The sequence below is a fragment of the Convolutriloba macropyga genome, chromosome 6, assembly GCF_964194025.1.
Source record: "Convolutriloba macropyga chromosome 6, txConMacr16.3, whole genome shotgun sequence".
Taxonomy (NCBI): domain Eukaryota; kingdom Metazoa; phylum Xenacoelomorpha; order Acoela; family Convolutidae; genus Convolutriloba; species Convolutriloba macropyga.
This window is the reverse complement of record NC_134473.1, coordinates 17,987,567-18,013,925: the sequence shown is the minus strand read 5'-3', so window position 1 is coordinate 18,013,925 and position 26,359 is coordinate 17,987,567. Positions and strand designations below refer to the sequence as shown.

Genomic DNA, 26,359 nt, shown 5'->3' with positions numbered 1-26,359 from the left:
CAAGAGAGACAAAATACTTCTTGAATATTAATACACTAAATTATACATCCTGATATAAATCATCATCAACTTCTTGAATGACTTCAAGTTTCTTTCCTTTCGGGCTCCTTTTTCCTTTCTTTTTACCCTTTCCCCTTCTTTTGGCCTTTTTGGCACCTCGGAGACCTCTTAAAATTGGTTTTCTAGGCGATGAACCCGACTTTTTCACACCAGCCCCTCCTTTCTTCTTTCCTTTACCACCCTTCTTCCCGCCTTTACGACCTCGTTTCTTTTTCTTTCGCCCTCCAGTGGGATCCACATCCAAGCTCTTCTTGAGCAGATATCCTCTCCATTCTCGTCCAATCATGTTTCCAGATCGGTTCATCCGGTAGAATTCTCGCTTTATCATTTCGTTCCTGCCAAACAATTGTGCGTCTTTCAAAACTAGTTTTTGTCAAACAAAACTTGAGAAACGCAACCTCAGTCCCGGTTAATGTCGAGGACACGTGATAAAGGCGAGCCAAACACTTTTCATACCAAATATCATTCCAGGATGATTTATCATAGTTCTTACCGACTATTGCGGATTTTGTTGTTGTGTTATATGTGTGGTGATTACTATGGGCACTTATAAAATGCTAGAACTTGGAGGAGCGGAACAGAAATAAGAAAACTGGAGTGCTAGGCAGGCTGAGGTCTCAGGTCAAAAGTCGGCATGTCCAGATTGTCCCCGAGGGAACATGCCTATGTCCAGAACGTCCCAGACAAAAGCCCTATGTCCAAACTTTCACGTTTTTAAAACTTTTGTGTGTTCTTAGGGCGTTAAAAAGTGAGTACGCCCAGATTTTCGTGCGTTTACCAGACTTTCGTGCAATTTTGTGCATTTTTCGTCCATCCAAAAGTGTACATGTCCAGACTTTCGTGAGTTCATTTACAGATTCATCAGCATGCTTATAAATATATTTTACAAAAAATTCTTTAAAATGTATTCATTTCATGTACAGATATCTTAGGATATAGTTGAGCTGTACGGCCATGGTAACTGTTGACAAGGCGTGCTATCCGCCGAGTTAGCAGAGTTTATAATTCTAGACGTAAAATTATCCAATATAAAACAAAATGAGTTCACTTTCTTAGATCTCGGGGATTTGCTACTTTTTGTTTCATTTGACTTGCGGGTTTTTGTTACTAAGAATGCTTTCATTTGAGTGAGCACTCTAGTGTAGTGATGAATCAACCTCGGGATTATTTTTGTGGCAGTTTTTAATTAAAATATGAGCCCAAGGGTCGAAATGTTCGTGCGTTCGAACTTGCCAATTCGTGCGATCAAATTCACCTTCGTCTAGAATTTTGAGCGTTCAAAGTTACCTAAGTCCAGATTTTTGAGCGTTAATTCGTGTTTCGAGACCGTGTAATTGTGAATACACTACGCCTTGTTTCGCATCCATCTTGGTCTGGACGTACCGAGTTTTGGTCTGGTACCTCATACTGGGTATATATTTTCACTTTAAGTCCACTGGAAAAATAATAAATATTTTAAGTGCCTCGTGCACATTTTAATAACACTAGCATCGTTTTTCCGCTTGTTTTTAATTCCTCCAATTCAGTCACTAATTGGCTCCAAGATAAATACGTCTCTGAAATTAAGGGGGGCTCAGTTCTTCAAAATTTCCAAATAATTTGCATCTTTGACAATTCAAAAATTATGTGAATTACTTTGGATCAACGGACGTCCCATTTTCTTTAAAAAACACTGTAGAATTTTTTTGGACCTGGTTATGTAATTATAAGTGTATATAGTTATTTTAAATATACCAAGAGTTTTTAGGACCACTTGTTAAAGTAATAAACTATCGAAGCAATCTCAGAGAAGGGAAAATTTGATGCGGACGTTTTTACGTATCTGCTGACGGCTAGATTAGAGAAGCTCGTAAGAATACGCAGAGGATCTGTTGTTAGTTGCAAAAATGTTTTTGGTTAAGAACTTTGTCAGTAAATCACAGTAAATAAACTCTCAAAAGTATCTGCCTAAGCATGATTATGATGCTGGAATTATGATGTTTAAAGTTGGCTTGTAGGTAAGGTTTTGTTTTCTTGTAATTTACTCTCAACTTTTAATGAAGCGGATCATAAATGAAAGTTTGTCACAAAAACTCTTCCTTATGAGCTAGATTTCATCAGGAGAACTATTTGAATAGTGTTTTGCAATGTCAAAAAAATCAGCCAAATATCATCAGGCATATAGTAAGCCGTCAAGTAATTCGAGTTACAGTTTTTTTAGCAGTTTACTTAGAACTTTTAATTTTGTCGAAAAATTTCTCTCTTCATGCTATACTTAATTGAAATTTTTCTTTATAAAGAAAAATTTCAATAGGAAACGACGATATCGATGCTTTCTTGCGTTTGAAAACGACGATACCGATGCTTTCGTACATTTAATAAACAACGATACCGAATCTCCCTTGCGATGAAAAAACGACGACGCCCAATCTGTCTTACGTCTAAAAACGACGATTCCGAATCTGTCTTATGTCTAAAAACGACGATACCGAATCTGTCTAACGTCTAAAAATGACAATACCGAATCTGTCTTATGTCTAAAAACGACGATACCGAATCTGTCTAACGTCTAAAAACGACGAAACCGAGTCTGTCTTATGTGTAAAAACGATGATACCGAATCTGTCTTACGTCTAAAAACGACGATATTGAATCTGTCTTACATCTGAAAATGACGATACCGAGTCCTTCTTGTGTTTAATACCGAACCAAAATGACGATACCGACGAACAAATCGTAAGGACTTTCGTCGTTTTTGGCTAGAAAAAAACGACGATACCGAAGGTTTCTTACATTTTCTAACCAAAGATTTCTCAACTAGGGTACTATTTTTTTAGCAACGAGTTAAATTCTGCCGCAGCAGTTCATTTTACTTCAGTTTTGTGGCAGCTTACAGCCTCAACTAATTACTTTGGACATTTCACTTAATTGAAAGCGAAAACCCGATGTTTCCCTTCTTTAATCAATTGATGAAAACAGGCCGTGTAGCGAGTGTAATTGTATTTTCTATCTGTAATTCCTTAATTGCATCGGATGTCCCAAAATTTTGAATTGAAACTTAAGTTTTCAAAATCAATGGTCACAGTTCAGAGGTTAAAGGTCAAACAAAAAAAGAAATTAGATAAAGCCAGATGAAATAGAGCTGAATGGAAAGAGCGTTGGCATTAAAATGACCATATTGCACAATTGCAAATATCGGCTTTTTCGACCGTTCAGTTACTTCTGAATTATGGGACGGACTATACCTTATGGCCTGTCTTTGCTCAAACAGTTGCCTCTCGGATTTCATTCCCTCGTCTTTGTCATCTTTCATTCGCTCCCTTCTGTCCAACTCAATCTCCAACTGGTCAATTGACTCCCTGTTTGCTGTCATTTTGGAATCGTAGCTCCCTATGATCTTGGCAATGTCCTCTTTGTAGTCTTCGATTTCGTATCTCGTCTGAAAAAAGGCAGATCAGTATCAGTTTGTTTATCGTAAACTTAAAATGAGGTAGTCCGATATTGAACCCAAGCTGAGCAACCTCAGATTAGGCCATTTGCTATTTGGGGGGAGGGGGGGGGGGGAGTGATGTGCGACCTAAAAGTTGCATGGTCTAGTGAAAAGGTACGGGTGGTTGAACGAAATTTGGTCAAAAGCGTTTTAAGTGGCCAGGCACTGTCCTTACTGCTGATAGGGGTAACTCTAAAAAAAAAGGATAATTGTTGCTGTTCTTCTAAAAGTTGATAATGATCACATTTTTTTAAAAAAAATGACAGCTATTTTTCGCAAATATTTGTAGATAAGATTTTTTCGAAATGCATCGCTGGTAGCAACTGAGCGGTGCTATTAATTGGAAAAATCGTTTTCAAAGATAAGCTTCTAAAAAGGCACTTCAATAAGCCCTTAAGTGAGTCAGAAACCTTGGAAGTCTTTTTCCGGTTGACCTCAGAGTTGCGTTTGAGGTCTTCTCGCATGTTCTCCAACTCAGTCGTTTCATTCTTCATTTCTTGTTCGTAATTTTGCACTCGGGCAGCCTCTTCGTCCTCGCGCCATTGGCTAAATTGATATCACATGGGAGTTTTAGCCGTTGTTCTATATAAATTGAATTAAAATGATTATATTGCCAAAAACTAACATAACCGACTAAACGTCGAAAGAATTGCTCTCGAACGACTAGTGGGAGCTCTAATCAATTGCAGCCTGCTTCAGTCGGGGCAGGGGGGTTAAGAAAATCGGATCTTTTCCGTTTGTGCCCCCCCCCCCAGTACGTTATGCTCCCCCCAGTGACAGAGCACGTGTCATTACATAGTAAATCATTATGTAAAAATATTGCACGTGCGTCTGGGGGTTGCAAATAATATGCACCCAGTAAGCTGGGGGGGGGGGCACAAACGGAAAAGATCCAGAAAATCAATAGTGGGCTTCAAATAACCACATTAGAGGTTAACATATATCACTAAGATTTAAAGTAAAAAATGGCACCAGTATCGGCGCACTCTTGATTTGACTTTTAGTATTAAATTGCCGCCAATTGAATTCAGCTGCTTGAAATTGTGATTGAGAGAGAATTTTAGATCACGCGAAACGCAAAAAGTCAAGGGCGTAAAAGTCAATCGAAAAGTCAAAATTGTCAAGCGAAAATTTTGCATAGAAAAGACACACACGTTTACAATAATTGTTATGAACTTCGTTCAAGAGCAATTAATAATGGCTATCGATTGAACAGTTTCGACAATCTAAGCTCTTATCAAAAATCGTTAAAAGTCTGGTTGTTTGTGCGCAACAAACATAATAGTGGTAGTATTATACAAGCTATATACTAGCACGTTTTTTTGGCAAGTCAATATGGCCGGCTGATACATTTTTCAGTGAGAAAGATGAACAAAAGTGGTATCATTGAGAATTACTTGAAAAACTCATTCTTTTATTTTAATTAATATTTTCGTTCATGAAAATTAAAAGAGCTCAAATTATTTTCTGCGTCACTGAAATTGTAAGCCTCCGATAGCATTAAGATTTCTATGTTAATAGGGACAATTGAAAATATTTGTTTGCAACCCCGGTTGCAAAAGAATATTTTCAATCGTCCTTGTTAATATAGAAACCCCGTTCGCAACCAATGGTATGGTAAACAAAACTTGAAAACAAAAAATGCAATTACACTGGTTGCATATCTAAACAGTATGGTCTACCACCTATCACAAGAGCGCATGGGCCATCCGCAATATAGTTTTTTCCGGATTTTCATTACCCCAATTGTTGCTTTGCATGTTGCGTAAATATGGTAACACGCACTAAAGAAACTGAAAAAAATCTTGCACATTCAACCATATGCGTTTCACCAAAAAAAACTTATAGTTAATTTAAACGACATGGAAGTTTTTTTTGATAGAACGACAGCATTTCAATCGATATCGACAAGTAATTTAAAAAATGTTACGGAAAAATAAAAGAAACATGAGAAAACTTTATTTTTAAAATTTTCAACGAATTTTGTAAAATAGGTTACTTCTTCGTAATATTAAAGAACCTCAACAGCTTTCAGATTGTGGCTGTTTTGCCACAAGAGGTAATACAGCCTATCGTCTAAAGATAACTGTTCAATCATTTCGGGCATCTACCGGTGCCAAATTTGCGGCTAAGTTTACTCGTTTTAATACCGGTTTTCACTTTTCTTATTTTAATACATTGTGCGTGTTAAACATACTTTTGAACATCGCGTACGAAAAGGGGGTACCCTGTATGGAAATTCCACTAAGCGTTTTTCAGTTTTGAACTAAAAGTTGAAAAGTGAAAACCGCTTTTCACCGAAAAATACGTTTGACCGAAGCGCATTCCACAAAGAGTTGTGCGGTAGATTAAATGGAGCATAGTCCCTGATTTTGGTAATTTTAAAACACAAATTTGAGCGGGAAAAGGATTAAAGTTTTGTAAATGCCATTACAGCCAAAAGTGAATACTTTTCACATTCAATTGATTCTACTGTTAATCTTAAGGTTCTCAATTGCTTTGTGGAAGTCACATTCTCAAAATTTAAGCATTTTTCGCATTGGACAGAAGTCACCACCTGAAAGCGCCAGCCATTTTCTTTGGAAGTGGATTTCTTTCGGTACACGCTCGAAATGACTACGCGAGTTGTGTGCCTCACAAAAAGAAGATTAAGCTAATGATGGGTTTTTCAAATTCATCAATTTTTCGAAACCCTAAATTTCAAACCTGTGCTTTAATATGATGATATAAAATGGGTTTCTGATAAAAACGTTTCTGTGATAAAACAAAATCACAGACTATTGTCACATTTTTTTTTCTGAGAATTGATCAAAAAAGTACACTTTGAATTGTTTTCATCAATTATCTTTCAATTTACTTACAAAAACATACAAAACATACAAACAAACAAACGAGCTATACAGAAACATTGACGCCATTATATTTTCATGGGAAAAGATTCAGTGACAACTTGTTCTATGTTTAGTTCAGCAGCTTCTTGTATAGATAGCTAGTCCCACAAAATTGAAACGCTACTCAAAGGTAAATGGTCAAATTAAAAAAAATCAGATATCAGCATCTTGATATTTATTTGAATGGCAGGAGTTTTCGGACCTTCGCTTGCGCTGAGATTTTATTTGAATAACTATATGCAAATGTTTCATCACAAACTCAGGTGAGAATTACTAGTTTCTCAATCTCGTTCTACCGCCTTCAAGAGTTTCGATTTCTGACAAAAATTTTCGAATTTTTTTTTGTCAAAAAGAGGGCATTAGATTTTCCTACATGATGTTTTGTATCTCCTTGGAGCGTAGGTCTTCCAATTGTGCCATTCTGTCCTTGTTGTTCTCAATCTCAAGGTCATTCACATCCATCTCCTCTTTCTCTGACTCTTTAATACTCACTAGATTGTCTATCTTTGCATCTGTCAGCTGTCGGTTCAGCTCAATCCGTTCGTATAGACCCTGTGCAGTTCATAAAAATCGTACTTTATAATACTGTTTAAGCCCCACCCCAAGTTCGTCTCACCCTTTTGCGTCGAAGATATCATCCTGAGATATGTAATTTGACTGTAAGGTAAAAAAAAAACAGCACACACAGTCAACAAACACTAATTACGTCGTAGAGTGCCCTTATAAAAATGGAAGCGATTGATTTTTGTATTTTTGCAATTAAGAAATGTAGATTTCTCTTATCCAGTCTCTAGATAATGCAAAACAATTTATCTAACTTATCGCTGTGTAGTGAAACAACAATTCTTAGTAAAATGAACAACAGCAAAAAAACAGAAAAATATGACCAGGAAAATAGCGCTTTCCTAGAAAGTGGAAATGAGTCGCCATCACCAACTTGAATGAAGTGCTTCATGATGAATTCCTCGTCGGAAGTTGTCAACAGTCTTTCCAACAGAATCCTCGCAAACTTGTAGAAGAGTTCGTTCAGTTCGCACGAGAACTCCGCCGACCTCTCGTTGAACTGCTCCAGATAGTCAAACAGTCCACTGGAGGCAAACTCGCGGAGAAGGTTTTTAAATTTTCTTTCAAGGTCTGTATTTAACTACAAACATAAGCAAATAAGGTCTCACGAGTAGCCCGAATCAAACTTTAGATTTGGAAGTAGCTAGCTAGTTAAAGCTGAAAAAACCTAGTGTCACTAGTTGAGGTGGGGGGATGGGGGGGAGAATGGGGGGGGGGGGGGGGAGCTTTCAAAATAGCCTCCATTCCATGATTTCATATATCCTCAACCTGAAATGGATGCTTAGAGGCAATTTATTCAAAGCTGGTACCTATATAAAAACATTAAAAGTGGGGCTGTACTAAAAGCTGAGTGGATTGGGGGTCCAACTTTTAAGATTTTGAGCCGCCCTTCACACAATGAGAGTGTCTTCTCAAAACAGTTTCGGTTAACCGCATAACCAGAGACTAGTAAGGCGTAAAACTCTAAGAGAGCTGCTCATCCACTTAATACCCTCCGAGCGCTACTTATTTATCCCATTTTTGACGACGTAAATTTAAAAGGGTAAGACGAAAAATCGGTCAAATCGCATTAAAAAAATCCCAGGGACTTATATAATTGCTACAAATTTTGTCTGAAAGAAATTTAAAAAAAAGCTAACAATTAACGTTAACGAAACAAAATTTAAATTTTATTCATGATATAAAGTTAAAAAACGGCTTTACTCAAAACGTCGGATGCTTTTGATATCTGCAAAATTAAATTCCTGTTAATGGTAGTGCTAATCGGTCAGTTTAGGTCGTCAGACAAAAAAAATCTTTGTGTAAACCTTTTATTCATACTGTCTCTACTCCTTTTTACTATTGTTAGTTTCACATTTTCTGTTTCCCATTTGAGTTCACGGTTAGTGAGAAACATATACAAAATTTATATTTACAAATTAATTCAGGTAAAAGCATTTTTTTTCAAAGTACACGAGGGCAAGAAATTTTCTCATAGCCACAGAACAACTATCAGCTGAATTTTTAAAAGATAGATGTCCCTGATAATTTTTCGTTATGATATGTCTTCTATCAGAAAACTATGAAATGTCTTAAATATCTGAACCTCAAGAACAATGTAATTATAATTAATACCTGGTACGTAGGGAGCAATAAAATTTTAAAACTAACGAACTATTTTTTGGTTAGAAAGAAATGTTTAATTTATAAGTACGAATTAGCAGTGCTTTGTTCAAGCACTTTTTGAAAAAACGTTCTGGAATTCAAATTTTAATTGCTGGTTTCTGCAATTATGCAAGCTATAAATTAAGTAAAATTTTGCATGATAGTTAATAAATACTTTCAATAGTTTGCTGCAAAAATTTTAATTTTTTATTTCCATACAGAAATTAATTGGTTCAACAATGTCTATTTTAATTCCACATAAGAGTCAATTCTGTCAAACAAAAGACTTTCAGGCGAAAATTTGCAAAACATACCAATAGGACCTAAAGAAAAACAATCCGAATTTACAATTCGTTTGGAAGAAACTAACGACAATTACTGAATTTTCACTGCAATAGTGGTTTTTGAGTTCTTAATGGTCACTCAACACCCGTCACCCAATTCTCAAATTTTTGTTGACATAATTAATTTTTTTAGATTTTGATGAGGCAGTAAATTACTTTACGTTACAGGGGGTCTAACTGGCTAAATTAGGAGGATAAATTTATTGGGATTATTAATATTATTCCCATTTACATCCAGACTATTATATTTTTTCAAGACTTGGATTTTTCAAGCCCCAGATTTGAGCATTTCCAAAAAACTGTATAGCATGATCACCAAAAAATCTACTGCAACGGGCACTGCCTAGAAAATGACATTTCCCTTTTAACTTCTGCATTTCAAGTATGACATGTAACTTCTCAGACCTCAATTGTGAGCGATTTTTTTTAAATACTTCTAACTGAAGCTATTTTAGAAAATTAAAACAACTGATACTGAGGAAAGATTACAAAATTATTTTATCTTTCCTTCTGTTTCTGATTTACCTTTGCTTGTTTCTCTTTAATGCTCCTAGACTGGGCCGGTGTTTTGTTTATTGCGGGAACTTCCCCAAGATTGATATCTTTTTCGTCATGTTTCAATTCATCTTTCTTGTCTTCAGGTGCAACTTGATCATATTTGTTCTCATCGCGCGAGACAATTTTGTTGCCATCTGATGTTGCTGCTGTTTGTGATTCTACAGAAATATATTTATCAATAACTTTCAGAGAAAAAAATGGTTCAAACATTACTTGTGATTAGCCGCTGTATTACTGAATCACCCCAATGGTTGCTATATTTTTGAACACAAAATCTTATACGACGTTTAATTAAAACTTAAGTTAATTAAATCCTATCAATTACCACACGGTAAAATATTCCGTCTTGTCGTGTGAAATTTAATATGCTTTACGTAACAAAAAGTTTTAAGCTAAACCAATGTTTGTTTTTGAATTTTATTATACAAATATGATTGTATCAGTGAAATCAAAGACGGTAAGATATATAAAAATTTTTGTAGAAACTTTTTGCGCTTCAAAATTGAAAATACCGACAATTGCATTCGTTCGTAACCAAAGATACCCGCGATTTCGATAACTTTGATAGCTTTGTGAAGAATCTCTGTGAATGTTCCCTTTAATAAATTTATTTTCGAATTCTACGCTGTTTGCTTCATTCTTCTCATTCAGATCTTAGTTCATGAGAAGATTGTTCGAGAAATGTGATCAAGGCAATATTTTCATCACTTCGATTATATTTACCTGTGGCTTCATCCTCACTTGGTTTGTTTCCATTCTCTGGGCTACCGGAAGTTGACTGATTTCTGAAATACTAACCAAATTCAAACATGCAAAAATATGCAGGAGTATCTGTTCAGGGCTTTAAATTGTTTCTTTGTTTGAATTCATTCCCTGATGTGAAAGAAAGTGGCTGAAAATTTTATCAAGTTTACTTGAAAAAAAATACGAGTGTTCCGAATATTCAAACTTTAATTTATATAAAAGTTCTATTTCCATTACGATTTTCATTAGATTTTAATTAGAATTCTAAATTTAGTATTCTGTGCGAACTTTTCAATTTACTTGTAAACGAGAGTTATGTTTTCTTAAATAATTTGCTGTTATTATAAATATATTGCTGAAACATTGTTAAATTTGAGAAATTATACGAAATATTCCCCTGCTTGGATATAAAAGGAAATTCCGTGTTTTTCATGGATAAATTTATCTTCTTAGAATTTTTTTTATTGTTTATGATATGAAAAGACAATTTTAAAAATTATTCAGATCGTAATTGAACTATAACTCGAGCCAGTACGGCACTGTAAATATCTAAACCAGAATGTTTTGAAAAAATGCAGTGAAAAATCCAGAATAAGAATCTGCAACTAAACGTAAGCATTATTGCAATAGAGCTATTGAAAATCACATCGGCTATGTGAAACTCACATCGTTCAAAACATTGATTTGCATTTCGACGGGATTCATAGGAACCAGAACTGAAGATGTTAACTTTCTATTGAAGAATAGTTTCAAAATCAAACATAACCGGCAGATTGCCGAAAAATAGCCGCGATAGACTTGTCGCCTTCCATGGAGTTAAAACGACTAAAAGAATAAGATGGGACAAAGAATAAAATTTCCAAGCTAAATAAGAGATATGAAAAAATCCACACCTGTGCAAGGAACAGTTGCGCATTTCATTTTCCGCCCACAGAAAAAACGATAAAATACTATCAAGATTTAATAAGCTTGGAAACAGTTTGCACAGCACAAAAATAACTGATGAAAATTTTCTAGATATCATAGGAAATTTGATTGCAGTTTGTTGTATGTAGAACTAGTACGTACAATTACAAGAAAACCAAAATTAGGAACAACTGCGTTGCTAATGACAGTTATTAAAAGATAATCTAAGTTGGCAAACTTTTGTCACAAAACTTTTACCCACCATCTGACAGAATATATTAAAGTTATAATACTTTTTCTCTTTGGTTGCTAAAATTAAGAAAAAAAGGCTACAGGAGTTTTTCAATTTAATAAAATTATAGGGAAAAGGAAGCTAAATACTCTCCTTAAAAAGGAATCTAAATATTCCATCGGTATCAATAGTTTGGGAATTTGTTTTCCAAATTAACATTCTATGATACAAAATAGCACTCCTAAAATACAATTTGAAAAAATTTTATTGACTATACGAAAAAAATACACAACATGAACTATGAATAGATTGGGTGAACCATTTAGAAATTTAGTATATATCTATATATATATATATATATATATATATATATATATATATATATATCTATATACATATATATATATATATATATATATATAAAAATAAAAATATATATATATATATATATAATTATATATATATATATATATATATATATATATATATATATCAAAACAATTGAAAAAGAGCAATAATCAAGGTGAAATTGCTGCATCTGAGCAAAAAAACCCTAGCTGAGAAGTGAAAGTTTGTTCAATCACAGTTTTTTACATACCGTTTTTTTAAAAACGAAATAATCGGCGTGACCAAAAACATCAAAAACATTTTGATTGAAAATTAAAATTTAAAAAATGAGTGAACAGATTATAAAAAACATTGCAAGACATGTCCTGACGCGCAATTTAAAATAGCTTCATTGATCAAACAGAAAAAAAAACTTGAATCGACTGTGAAAACAATTGAAAGTTCATGTAAACTATTGAAAGCTCATAAAAAGTGTAGACGGATGAAAATGTGTGAAAATCATTTACAAAATAGTCGGAAGACTCCAGAATCCACCATTGGAACACATTCACTTTGACCCCAGTCAACCAATTTTAAATAAAGTGAGCCTTTCAATGAATTGGCTTATTACTTTATACATTAACAACCAATGAAAAGATAAGAAAAAAGAAAAGCCAAAAATGATATCTGGGAAAACAGCTGGCAAAATTTGTTCACTAGTTGTGACACCGAAACAATCTTTGCCAAACAAACTGCAAAACAGATAGTTATCATACAATAACTGACTGCCATCTGATAAAAACAACAGATTCTGTCTATCCTGTTTTTGTGCAATACAGCATTCCCAAGGTCAAATTAACTCACATTTGGTCTTTTTGTGTCACTAGAGTGTCATTTCAATGAGTTGAACTGAATCGAATCCATATGGTTTTATATGGGGAAATTCGAAAACCATGAGACGTAACGAAATTTTGCGATCATTCGAAATTTTCAATAAAAATACGATTACATCTATGGATTATTAGTGGAACACTAGTAAAAATTGTACTATAGTGGAAATTCAACGAAACACTAGTGGGATTAGTTGCATAGTGTAATTATAGTGGACCACTAGTGGATACTAGTGCGACCCCAACCCAGGCACAAAATTCGATGCGGTGAATTTTCGTAAATGCGGTGAATTTTGTCGGTGAATTTTTGTAAGAAAAGCGGTTAAATGCGGTCAATTATTTTTTTCACCGCATTCACCGCAATCACCGCATTTCTTACAAAATTCACCCAAAAACCTTGGCCCGGGATTGGATCGAAGCACCCATTTGGTTAGTGGACAGAGTTGTTGAAGACAATTGTTTCCACGTCAAGGCCACACTTGGTCAACAAAAAATTCATACTGTTTCAAATGGGTCGTGTAAAACTCGTCTTATTATAAAATCGAGATGATCGTCGTACTTTTAGTGTAACCCAGGTTGAGGTGCCATCCGGAAGTGACCTCTGATCAGACCAAGTCCAACGCACACGGTGTGTTCCCAGACCAAAATTACAGGGTCTGGGATTTGGTTCCAGCGCACAATAGTATGATCAGAGGTCACTTCGGTCTGGGGATGGTATGATCAGAGGTCACTTCGGTCTGGGGATGGTATGATCAGAGGTCACTTCGGTCTGGGGATGGTATGATCAGAGGTCACTTCGGTCTGGGGATGGTATGATCAGAAGTCACTTCAGGATGGGAATGGTCTGATCAGAGGCGGATTCAAGCGCACATTAGTCTGATCAGAGACCATTTCGAGCGGAATTTTTTTTTTTGATTTTTTGTTTTTTTTACAGAGAGATGTCGGCTCTGTCAAGAGGCAACAAAAAGCAGCATTCTGATCACAGACACATCTAGAGTCTGATGTCTTTGATCATAACCAAAGGGGTCCAACTGATTGAACATGTCAGTCCCCTTACAAGGAAACTTTGTTTAACTGTAGAATACGACGTTTTATATGGAAAACTGTCTAAATTTATCCATTGATTTGGAAATATGCACTAATGTATACTAAATAATTTTTTACTCAGCAGTTGGGTTATCTTTTCTTTAGCAATAATACTTTTAGAATGGTCTTTTTTTAGATGAATATAATAATGCAAACATCATTTTGTATGAAATGAATATATTATAACAAAATTCGTGCTGTGAGGTGATTTCGAGCGCAAAATAGTCTGATCAGGAGTAATTTTTGAGCGCACATTAGGCTGATCAGAAGTGATTTTGAGCGCACAATCGTCTGGACAATGGTCTGGGTTTGAACTGGGCCATGGTCGCACAATCGTCTGGACAATGGTCTGATTATGGTCTGATCAGAGGTTCTTTCCGTCTGGGAAGGTCTGATCAGAGACAGTTTCGAGCGCACTTTAGTCTGATCAGAGGATACTTTGGTCTGGGAGGGTCTGATCAGAGGTAACTTTCGTCTGGCACGGTCTGATCAGGGGTCACTTCCGGATGGCACCTCAACCTGGGAAGCGGAGCACAAAACAATTATTCCTACTTCTGAAACTAACATTGGGGGAAGCACTTGAAATTTGCCAGCTATGTCTTGCGAAGACTTTTTAGAGCTGGTCTGTTTCTTCTGTTGCCACATGGCAGAGGAGGGCTGGGCAGCTGTGTTGGAGGTTGAGGAGGAGAACGTAAGGGAACCCAGAGACTGTTTGGCTTCCAAGTGGGAGGCTGATGAGGGTTGGGTAGCACTATGGGTAGTTGGTTTCTGAAGCAAAGGGTGCCAACTGTCAAGCCAATAAATACCTGTTGTCGATAACAATGTGACTTTTCATGCATTTTGGCGGGGTTCAAGCGTTTTTCGTGCGTATCGACATTGAGGACTGAACAACCCTAGGAAGGTTCGACATATGAAAAGACCTTGCTCGTCCGTTATTGGCCATGAAAAGTCCCTGGTTCCCAAATATTGGTCGGGATCGACAATAGGTTAACTAATAATGCCGGGGTGAGGTGTTCGAGATATGAACCGGTTGATCCAGACAAAACTACCCATACAAACAAATTGGTCATGAATCGAATTAGCTCGCAGACAAACAAATTGGTCCAGACAAACAAATTGGTCATGAATCGAATTAGCTCGCATTAGCCCGAACTACCACGACATAGTCCGACAAAACGAGCTTATAACTCGACCTTGCGGGAGAATTTCGCGATTAAGAATAAAAAATAAGACGATCAAAACTGCGCGTCTATGCTCAGAAACTGTGCTCCAGTCGAAAAATGGCCTTGATCAGATGCTCAGACAAATAATCCACATGATTCGAAATCTTGCTCTTATGTCCAAAAAACTGCAAAATTTTTGAGATTGTGCAATTCAATAAAAACATAATCCAATGGAACAGATGATGGAAGACTGCGCGAAGATAACTCGAGAAGGCAGACGGCGTAAAACTGCGCGACTATGATCAGACCAATATTTAATACCTGCTGAAACTATTTCTTGTCAGATAACTGATGAAACCTCAAGCAAAAAAGAAAAACATTTTTTTAATAAAACTTCAACCATGAAACAAAAATAGTTTTTTTCTGTGCTGCTTTTGTATATATCTCCAAAGACTTAATAAAAATGAAGAAGACTGAGAACATAATTACATATTTTTCAGACCAATGTTGTCAACCTAATCGGAAAATTGAGTATTTTAGTGTCGCTTGTCGTAATTTTTAGCTCATGTTGATAAATATCAGAGCTATCTATCGCGGTTAACTCGCCAATAATAAATCATGGGTTTAAAATTTTTTTTGTGAGACTATGAGGCAGATTTAATAAGAAAACGAATAAAATTTTTACGTTCTTGTGGACTTATAATTTGACAAAACGCGCGTATGACTCACGCTTGCGGCATCAGGATCGAATTTGAGCAGTTTATACAAACTTATTTGAACAACGATTCCCTTAAACGGTGCTATGATTCGACATAGCGCTCTTATGATTCGAAATAGTGCTTCAATAAGTATGATCCAGACCGTGTATTTAAAGTCTGGGAAGGTATCCCCCACTTAGACAATAATTTCGACCGACTCACCCCGAAGGGCACGATTTCACCATGAGTCGACAAATTTGTGTCAGGATTGGCGTTACAATTATATTAATTTCCTCTTATGCCTTGGGGTGGTTATTTTGTTCCTCTTTGAAGTGCACTTAAACCCAAAAAATGTAACATACACTTGGTAATGTTGTAAAAACTTTTTAAATTAGCCTAATTGTTGTGATAAACTTATTAATTAGATGTCTTCTGATAATGCTGTAAACATTCAACAAAACGCCAAGGAAGGCACACTAACGCACTTGCTGACAATATCACCAGAAGGGCAAAGGATCATCAAGGATATGCAAGATACTATTGAAGAACAAACCAATCGAATAGATGAGCTAGAACGAAAGTGTAATCGGACTGACTTCACTGCTACAACGAATAGAAACTGAATGAATGATCTTGAGGAGAGAACACTCGCGCTTGGGAGGTATTCACGTAAACCTGGCATGATATTCTTCAATGTAGAAGTTGAACTGAGTCTGATGTCAAATATCATGAGCATGCTAAACTATGTTATTCAAATCATTGTAACCGAAAAAAATATTGCTGCCTGCCATCCGTTGAACAAGGCTAGAGTTACGCCAATTATTGTTAAGTTCATATACCATGAACATCAAGATCTCGCGTGAAGAGGAAAGCCACGGTAACGAGGAACTCGTAAGACAATGAACAAGCCGATAATCATAGAAGAGTGCCTCGCGCCTACTGATAATGAAATCAAAAAGGAAGATCGGGAACGTAACATAAAGACAATGACAAATCAACAGGATGTTCATGCCTATAACACGAATCATCCCAAACCTGATACAATTAAAGTTAAAATTGTCTGGGAATTGCAAGACGTTCTGTAACCGCCGATTCATTACAGGGATACTACTATTAACAATCAATCGAATCAATTTGTTACTGAGAAGCCTTTGGAAAGACCAGGACTTCAACAGACACCGCTTCAGCCACCATCATTGACTACAAGAACTTCATCTGCTGTAGTGTGCCGAGTGGGAAAAAGAGGAAAATAATAACCTCTCTTGTTGATGAAAATGAAAACCCTGTCAACTTAGTGAAATCACTTGCCGATATTTTATAGCCAGCTCTAGTAAAAGGTTTAAAAGATGTCGATAAAGATGCTATCACTGAATCTGAAACAACTGACGATGATGACGATGACTTTCGGAGTTTGGCAAAACAAAGCTAAAATTTCTAATTCGTCTGTTTCTGTAATGCATAAAAATGTAAGATTCTTAAAGAAGAACTTGGATTATCTGGAAGCAATAATTTTAATTCTTGAGTCTCCACCTGCAATATTATGTCTGACAGGAACAGGGTTAAAAGTTACTGATGAAACCAGAAATTCATGGTTACATGGTTCATTTTTGTTCATGGCTACAGTCAATATGTGTATCGCAATCGATCCACCAAAGGTGGCGGTGTTATGATTCAAATACGATCAGATTTAACCACAATTAGCGAAAATGATACTAAGTTTGACGAAACAGTATCGGCTATAATATCAAAAAGTGGCTACAGCTTCAGTGTAACAGTTATTTACAACAAGCACCGCACAAACAAGCTTAAGTTCCTTGAAATTTTTGGTAAAATTTTGGAAGCAATTACCAGCAAAATACTACCTCAAATTATTTGTGGTGATTTTAATATAGATTTTTTTCAGAAAAAGCGACCTAATTATGATTATCTTGATTCCATAAAATCAAATGGGTTCGAGATCTTCGACAATAATCCTACGAGAGTTACAAATGATAAAAGTACGTGTATTGATCCCTTTATACATCAAAATATTGATGCCCAAAATAACAAGATGTTACAATTTAAAATTTTTTTGGATCATTATCCATTTCTGTTGAACTCGAGCGTTGATCCAGTTGCCAAGGAACTAACGCAAAGTTGTTGCAGTTTATCTTTTCTCAAAGAACCGAAGTACCTCAGGAAATACCTCTTTTGCTAAGAAACATTTTGAATTTCATAAAGACTTATATTTTGACTTGACAAAGTGTGCAAGAGTTGTTCAAGCTATTCAACAATTCTTTCCTGGGGATAAAAAACGAATTTGCATCTATGAAAATTTTTATATCCCCGAGGCCTAAAAATCCAAAACGGCTGTGCAACGAGACCACGAAAAATTGACGCTCATCGCTAATGGGAACACTCAGGAAAACATTTGCTTGGACAAACTCAAGAGACTTAGGAATAAGTTAGATTTACTCATCAAAAAGTCTAAAAAAGCAAAAATTTCAAAAAACTTATAGTAAATGTGTTGGAGACTCAAAACTTACACATAAAACTCTCAATGATTTAAGTGGTAAAAGCATTCGTAGTCAAAACCTTCCCTTCAGCTCCAATGGAAAGGCAAAACGGTCAAAAATATATATTTTTTGAACAAAATCTTAACAGCAATATGAAAAATGTCTCAGACATAATTTCTCATCATCCGTTAAAACTCATAGATAATCAAACAAAAAGTATCTACCTGTTTGAAATTGATAATTGTGAGGTTATTGAGATCCTAAATAACTTGGATAATTTAACATTATCTGGGCAGGATGAAATTTGCAATGTGTTGGCGAAAAAGACAGGTTAAAGTGAAGCGCCTTTGTTGACGTATTTGATCAATCTATCATTCAAGAAAAGAAAATTCCGTGGTGAATTAAAAAAGATAAAAGATTTTACTTCTTCATAAAGAAGGTGATAAACTGATGAAAACAACTAAAGACCGATGTCTTTGTTAGTGATCTGGGGCAAACATTTTGAAAAAGTGATGTACAAAGATTATAGCAATTCTTTGAGAAGTTCAGTTTGTTAACAATGAGGCAATTTGAATCCGCAAAAAATATGGTACCATTGATGCTTTAATTCATCTAACAGAAAAAATACGAGCCAATAAAAATGACTCAATCATAAGTTTCTTGTTGGACCTCAAAATTGCATTTGACACAAAAGATCACAATTCTATGGTGTATGGCGTAATGCAAATGCTTGGTTTCAGTCATGCCTAACTAGGAGAAATCAAAGGGTCGAATTAAATGGCGCTTCTTCCTCTTGGCTACCAGTAAACTGCGGGTTCCCTCAAGGATCAAATTTGGGGACTTTGTTATTTATTATCCATATTACAGATCTATCATCATGCTGCAAAGCTAGCGAAATTACACTGTTTGCTGATGACACGAATGTTTGCTCGATAGGACTTACACAAAATGAAATTCAATCAGATTTAAACGAAATAAGCAATTGGCTGAATTCCAATCAATTGTGTTTGAATATAAAGAAAACTGTGCAAATGAACATCGGAAACAGTGATTCTGGAAATGCTACACTATTATTATCTGTTCAATTTCTTCTAAGCCTGTTTAAATATCTTGGTATACGTTGGGTTTATAAAATGCCTTTTGTTTCATATGCCGATTATGTTAAAAAGGGACTCGGAAAACAGCGCGGTATTATATCTAAGTTAAGACACTATTTTCCAAGGAGGCTGTTATTACAATATTACAAAAAAAAATATTAGCCCTAACATCCAATTTGGTATTTTGGTTTATAGATGTATATCCTATTCCTCTCTATCAAAAACATATCTTCTTCAGAAAAAAATTTAAAAATCATTTTTTTTCGCAAACATCTGGACATATTTGTTTCGAATAAAATTCTTACGGTCTATGAACTGCACATCTACGAGCTTTTGAAAATTGTTCTGAGGTCTTTTAACCAATTGCAATCTGAAACGTTTTTGAATGACCGGTTTGTCTTTGAAAAAAACCAAAAATTTATAGAAGTGATGCTTTCTGCCTTTTGAGTGAACCAATTTGTAAAAGTAAAATCAAAAAGTGCTCAATGAGATATAGAGCTGCTAAGCTGCACAATGTGCTTGCCTAGAAAAACTTGTTTGAGAGCTTAACAGGAAATACAACAAATGAAATTAGCCTATCCTATGATAAATTAAAAGATTTCGATCTACTCAGTAATCAAGATTTAGTGAAACATATTCTCAGCTTTTAAGCTGGTAACTTTTCTTACCAATATCCTGCATGCTAACGGAGTACCCAGATTGGGATGACTTTGAGTGGAAAAAAATGACCCCTCTAACGTCAATAGAACGCGAGATATGGCCGTTTTTGTAAAATTTTTGAGTGCAAAATGGCAAAAAAAAATTAGAAAATTTTCGAAAAGTTAATTGAATGCTAAAAGCAATACATGCTAGGGTAACAATACTGGTGACTGGCAGTTCTGGCATGATAAAATAGTATGGCATCATACTTAACAGAAGAACTAGACTTAACCCGTTTTCCAAAAAAGAAAATATTTTTTTTTGACAATTTTGGATATTTAAATATAATAAGTGGTTCATTTGAAGGACAGGAAATAGTGGACCACTCGTACCGTTGCCTGTCCCCTCCAGGTCTCTTAAATTAATATTTTTCTATATATTGTTTTGTTTATTATTAACACCGGAGAGATTAATTCTTTCTTTCTTTCCTAAAGATGTATTAGAAGATTTTGGTCAATAGTAAGTAGGGCGTGAAAAGACCGTTGGTCGACCGTAATAAGTGTATGAAAAGGTTATCTTTATTTTTTTTAAATATGCGTTTTTGCATTTAGTACAGTGGAATATTTTCTGGCCTTTTGCAAAAATGTCACTAAATCGAATAATTTCTATAAGAATTTCGCTAGATATTTGGAGCAAACTGTCATAATTGCTATAAGTTAGCGGAAAAAGAGGCGAAAAGCATTCTGGCTGGTGGAAGTTGATCAACAGAGCTGACTTTATGATACACAATATGGCTAAAATTTCTGAACTTTCGCCAAACTCCAAATTTCTCTCGTGTAGGCTTAGCTCTGCAAAAATTTGTACGTCTGCTTTCCTTTTACGTCTGCTTTCCTTTATATCTAATTTATATGGTAATGTTAAGAACTGCTGGCACCAAAGCTGGACGCGGAATGATTGTCATACGAAACGTTGTAATATGCAGAGATTACATTTCTGTATGAAGGAGACCAGTTATTATTAGCGTTTGGGTTCCGTGATTCTGATTAGAGTCAACAAAACCCTAATGGGTCTCTGAGCAGATCGTAACTAATCTTTTGGCTCTTAGAAGAGCCAATAAGTGTTCAGCAAACCATTACAAACAAAATTCAATTGTAAAAAAAATTTTCCATTCTATAAAAGGCGATCTATGATCTGACTCAATCTGAGCAGACTTTTGTGCGTTCCAAATCGCTTCCAATAAGACCTAATTCGGACCATTGTCCACACTTTCGAGCGCTCGAAGAGGTTACAAACTGCCTCTCATCCGGCTCAATTCAGACCAATGCCAGAGTTTCGTGCGTTCAAACAGATAAACAGACCCTGTATTTTCGGGCACAGTTTCCCTCTTGTGAGCTTAAAGATGGTCCACTGAGAGGCCACTATGCTCTGTGACCTAACCTGGGAACCAAGCTTACCAACCATGAAACAGACCAATGTGAACTGTAAAAGTTCATACAACTGTCAGTTTTAAAAACTCTGAAAGTAAAACTCTTGAGGCTGCGTCAAATCTGAATATTAGAAAAAAAGGAAATACCGGTTATCGGCTGGTCACGATTCAGTCCATAGTTTCAGCGCTAATAAATTGCTAACTTTTTAGTTGACAAGGTGTGACATGTTCCGCACTAACTTACCGCACTTACCATAGAGAGGTTTACTTTTCAACAACCTGTTTCCTTAACTGTGTGTTAATATTCTAGTCCGTTTATTGTTATTCAGGTTGAAAATTCAATATCAGTGCTGGACAAGTCTGATTGGTCTAATATTAGCACTGATTCAGAACTATGATCAAGTCACTTTTTACACTTTTCAGTCTTATGTACGTCTTAGCCAAGATGTGCAAGTCTAAATCCAATCCTTGGAAAAGACCTTCAGATTCGCAAGATATGTTTTCAGGTTTATCATGCATTGATATAAGTATATAAACTTGCAAATATACTTGCAACTATTAATTTGAATTTGGTTTTTTTTGTACCAATCTTGAACATTAGCAATAATAAACTTTTGCTAAACCTTGTTAATTACTTTTTAACACCTGAACAATATCATGAACGGCACAGATTCCTTAAAGGGTCTAGTCTCCTGGGACTTGTAGCATAGGTTTTAAAAGTCCGGAATCATCTTGATGGTTTCTCACTAAAAAATCTTAAAACCTTGATGAAATCATCAAAAGACTTCTAAGTGTCTTTTAAAAAAAGAATTCACAAAAAATTGAGCTTTCTAATGAGACTAAAATTGTGAGGAAACAGGTGCCTGGCTTTTCATCATAAACTGAAGGCTGAAGGGGAGTCAAGTCACCACAGATTGTGTCAGTGTTTTTGTCAGTAGTAGCAGCACTTGCTGCCCCAGTTGCTGTCGTAACTCGTGCAGAAGACGAAGAGGTTGTTGAGGAGACAGAGGACACAAATGACGTCATCATGCTGCTTCGACTCAGTTGTTTAATCGTGTCTTTGATTCTGTCAATACAATAAAGGATTATGCTTGAGAGTACCAACCCATTTTTCTAAAATTCTGAAACGTTATCTTGTAAATGTTGTATTTGCTATATCAAAGTTAGCACGCATAGGCTAAGTGCTTCTTAAATTAGCAAAAGTTGGCCAGAAATTTGGATAACAAAAATCAAAATAGATTGAATAGTTAGCTGGCCAGCTGCTTACTAAATTTATTCAGATCCGATTAAGGTTTCCAATGATTTAAACATAACCAACCATAACGTCGGTGAATTGCTCTCAAACGAATGGCGAGTGGTGGGATTCTGTAGTAGCCCGCTAGGGCTTAGGGATGCATTAGGTGGGTCGACAACGTGTGTGTGTGTGTGTGTGTGTTTGTGTATGTATGTATGTGTGTGTGTATGCGTGTGTGAGCGTGTTTGTGTGTGTGTGTGTGTGTGTGTGGGGGGGGATCGAGGGGGGTCAAAATTTTAAGACTAATAATTGCTCTTCACACCTTGAAATTGTCTCCCCAAAACATTTTTGGTGAATTGAATACTAAGAGACTAGTTAAGCGTAAGGCTCTAAGAAAGCTTCTCGCCCACTTATTGCCCTCTGAGCGTTGCCTGTGTATCCCGTTTTTGAGGACGAAATGGAGGTCAAATGGGTCAGACGAAAAATCGGTCTCGCATAAAAAGACCACAGGACTTATATAATTGCTAACAACTTCATTTGGCAACAAATAGAAATAGGTAAATTTCAAGTATGGGGGTCTTAAAACATTTGTTCCCACCAAGCTAGGCGGATAGAAAAAGTCCGCTTTGCCGTTAAAAATTGGCAACTTTTTTGGTGGTATATATTAGTTTGAAAACTGCACCCTTTGTGTATAGACTACTTTTTATTTTTTAAATACTAAATCCTTCGGAAAGATTTTTGTGTTTTTCTCTTTAATTTTTGTAACTGAGTACTCTGGAAGATAGCGGCAGTTTTGTCAACTAACCCTTATAATTTATATTAATATCTGGGTCGGGTTTTATTTAATGCCATAGATTAGTCCAAGACTTTTCAGATCTAATCTGTCCCCCCCCAACTAAGTGGGCTTATATTTTTTATGCCCCCCCAGGCGCATGTGCTATTTTGTTAAACAGTAACGTACTGTATAACAACATATTATTTGTAACTGGGGGTGTAAAAAACACTGCAAGGCGAAACAGAATAGATCCGAGATTTCATTAAAAAAATTTTGGTTGTAAATTGATGGTAAATAACTACTTTTTGCATAATCGTTTGATCGTGAGAAACCCATCCAGAATAAACCTATGATATAAGCTGCAGATCAATGTATGTAAATTTTCATCTAAAGAGAATTTGTAAACTTTCATGAAACAACTTTCATAGATTTATCTGCATTTTTTTAATTTCCCAATTGCTATCGATGGGTTTAAAAAGTTGCAGAATACGATAAAAAAAATATGAAGGCTCAAGCCTTGACATAGAACAATTGGGGTTTCGGTGTATTTTTCAATGATAACATTCACTTTTGCGAGTAGAACAGCTATCTTAGCACATGCAAAAAATAAGCTCACTTGTACATTATCATATTGGACAATAATTATGGGCAAGCGCTCTAACCACCTCATTTCATTTCAGTAAGAGTAAAAGTAGCCGGCATTGATTCCCATGATCACAACTGTGGTTGAAATTAAAAAATAATTTTTTTTACATTTGTTAAAATTGACGGATTTTGTTTTGGGGCACACGTCAGGATGAAAAGCAACTAATATTCGTTTGGGTAACTAAAAACTAAATAGAATGAAATTCAGCCACATGGCTTCTAAAACTGGTTTATAATTAGTTTATCACGGTTCTAATTTTGATTTATTTTTTCGATAATGACTTTCTTATTTTTATATTGGTTTGCTGAGTAACTCTTGTTTAAATACAATATAAACAGAATTGGTGAAGAAGAATTTGTTTAAAATATCAAAAAAGCTGTAGAGTTGGAACAAGTAAAACAGTTTTTTATCTGACGTAGTAAACGTAGGAGCACAATGATAGCCGGCTCAAATTATGAGGGGGCTGTTAATGACGATATAAAAATTTTGAGATTTCAAAGGTTTGAACTCCTTTAAGAGCATTGTAGCGAAGTGGAGCAAGCAATGCTTATTCGAGAATTGAGTTCGAAAAGTTTTGTTTCCTATTTTAATTTTGGAAAATTGATTTTTTTGTTTCTTCAAATACTCATATAGCGAAGAAATTGGTCACAGCATATTGGTATCATATAAAATCGAAATACATTCAGTGGTTGGCAATTGCTCCGCGTCCTGTCCTTTCATTTAAGTTATATATATATATATGTATATATATATATATATATATATATATATATATATATATATATATATATATAGATTCATCTGTTTTATTTGTTTTATCCTTGACATAAACCTTGGTAAAAACAAGGAGCTAAATTACGAACACTGGAATAAAACTGGGGCTTTCCGGTTTTAGCCCCCCCCCCCCCCCGAACTCATAACCTCCTTTATGGTGTGTTTAAGATAATGGGGGGACTATACGTTATACTATGAAACCAAGCTGGGTGACTATAATGGGAAAGGCCCAACGTTTTATGGGTATTGATTCTAACATTCTTATTTCTTCTAGAATATTGAGAGCAGAGTGAGTGAGGATCTGCTCGTAGTCATCGGTGTTTGTCAACATGTCATCCAACAGTCCCATCAGCAGCACACGACGACGCAAAACCTAATTTTAAACATATAAAATGAATGAATGGAAAAATTTACAGCAAAAATGTGAAGATTGCATGTCTGTGATATCTCGATCAATAGGTCTGGAATGAAGTTATTAAAATTATGTTATGACTACATCAGTTCCACGGGATTTCTGATTTGTCATAGCAGCGACATAAAGGTCTTGCTCTTTCTGTACAAAAGTATTTATAATTTTTCCAACCAAGTCAGGCATTCATTTTATACCTCACACACAATTTCCCACGTTTTTTTTTCCAGTGTGGGATCTAAAGATCTTTGACTCGGCTGTCCTCGAAAATATAACTTTGATTGAACCACCGTAAATAAGTATTTATTTAGTTATTTTTTAGCAGCGACTAGAGTCAAAAACAAGATGGTGGATTGAACTCATCCATTTAATCTCCTTTCTCCTTGTAATGAGCCTGACCTTTGACCTTAAATGATAGGTTTTCGATACAACAGACAATGTAATAAGCTATATTTAAAATGAATGCGCCTGATAATCAATAATTACATCAAGACATTGCAAATTTATTATTTGAAATTTTGGAAAGTAGCTGAAGTGACGACACTCCTTGATAAAGTGTTAAAGTTTGAGGAAAAATAAAGTTTAAGTACTGAGGTTTTAAGTTTACATTTAAAACTGTTTTTAGATGAACCAGTCCCTTGTATGGGTTTAGCTCTTAGCCTCTTTCCAAGTTAACCATCTTTTGCAAGAATCTTTTGCAAGAAATTCTTACAAGTTAACCATTTGGTCTCGACCCGGGAATAGCAAACAGGGCCATATGTTGTTGTAACGTACTTCAAGAATCCTAACAACTCTTTGAGCCTCAATGTTGGTGAGTTTTCTGTCTGCTAGAGCATTGACCAGTTTGGCACTCTGCTTCTCGTACTTGTTGAACAGCCTCTGGGGCAAATGTCCGTCACAAATGGCAGCCCTGATGGTCCAAATTGGGGTGCTTTTTTCGGTCTGGACTGTCACGTACATATGAGGGTTCTGGTATCCTGAAAAAAAAAACAATTTTGAACAGTTTCCCTTAGTTTTACTCAATCACGCACGATTAAAGCCTCAGTTTTTCCAAAATAAACATACCAAAAATAAGCATAACAAAAACTAATTTAAAAGGAATTACAAGTATACCAAAATTTTCTCAAATGTCTTTCGTTTTATTCATTTATCTGCCCTAGGGTAAACAAGAAAGCTCGGTAAAGTGCGTTCACGCATGATGTTCCGAGCCCACTCATTCAGATTTTTGACTTAATTATCTACCAAATGAGGAGGAGACAAAAACTTCCAAAAGTTCATATATTCTCCA

At 35.6% G+C, this 26,359-nt stretch overlaps 2 protein-coding genes across 4 annotated transcripts in view; one reads left to right on the top strand and one right to left on the bottom strand.

The window, feature by feature from the left end:
- On the bottom strand, positions 1-26,044 carry LOC142341536 (uncharacterized). 3 transcript variants are annotated; one of them, XM_075392546.1, is made up of 12 exons: positions 25,846-26,044; positions 24,920-25,035; positions 22,097-22,299; positions 21,478-21,500; positions 14,281-14,483; positions 10,254-10,315; positions 9,498-9,688; positions 7,358-7,564; positions 6,794-6,972; positions 3,940-4,075; positions 3,285-3,478; positions 1-395 (listed from the first exon to the last, which is right to left on the bottom strand). In XM_075392546.1, exons 1-12 carry the CDS (start codon positions 26,029-26,031, stop codon positions 41-43), a joined length of 2,055 nt encoding a protein of 684 aa, XP_075248661.1. In that variant the 5' UTR covers positions 26,032-26,044; the 3' UTR covers positions 1-40. The 3 variants fall into 3 exon arrangements, with proteins under 3 accessions (XP_075248661.1, XP_075248662.1, XP_075248663.1); XM_075392547.1 differs by having other exon boundaries at positions 21,487-21,500; XM_075392548.1 differs by lacking the exon at positions 21,478-21,500 and having other exon boundaries at positions 14,281-14,472; positions 22,093-22,299.
- LOC142341539 (FK506-binding protein 2-like) overlaps positions 15,977-26,359 on the top strand; it is a 390,606-nt gene continuing 380,223 nt past the window's right edge. The window contains exon 1 of the mRNA XM_075392551.1: positions 15,977-15,997. The gene's annotated coding sequence lies outside the window, so the exon portion shown is untranslated. The remainder of the gene's footprint in view (positions 15,998-26,359) is intronic.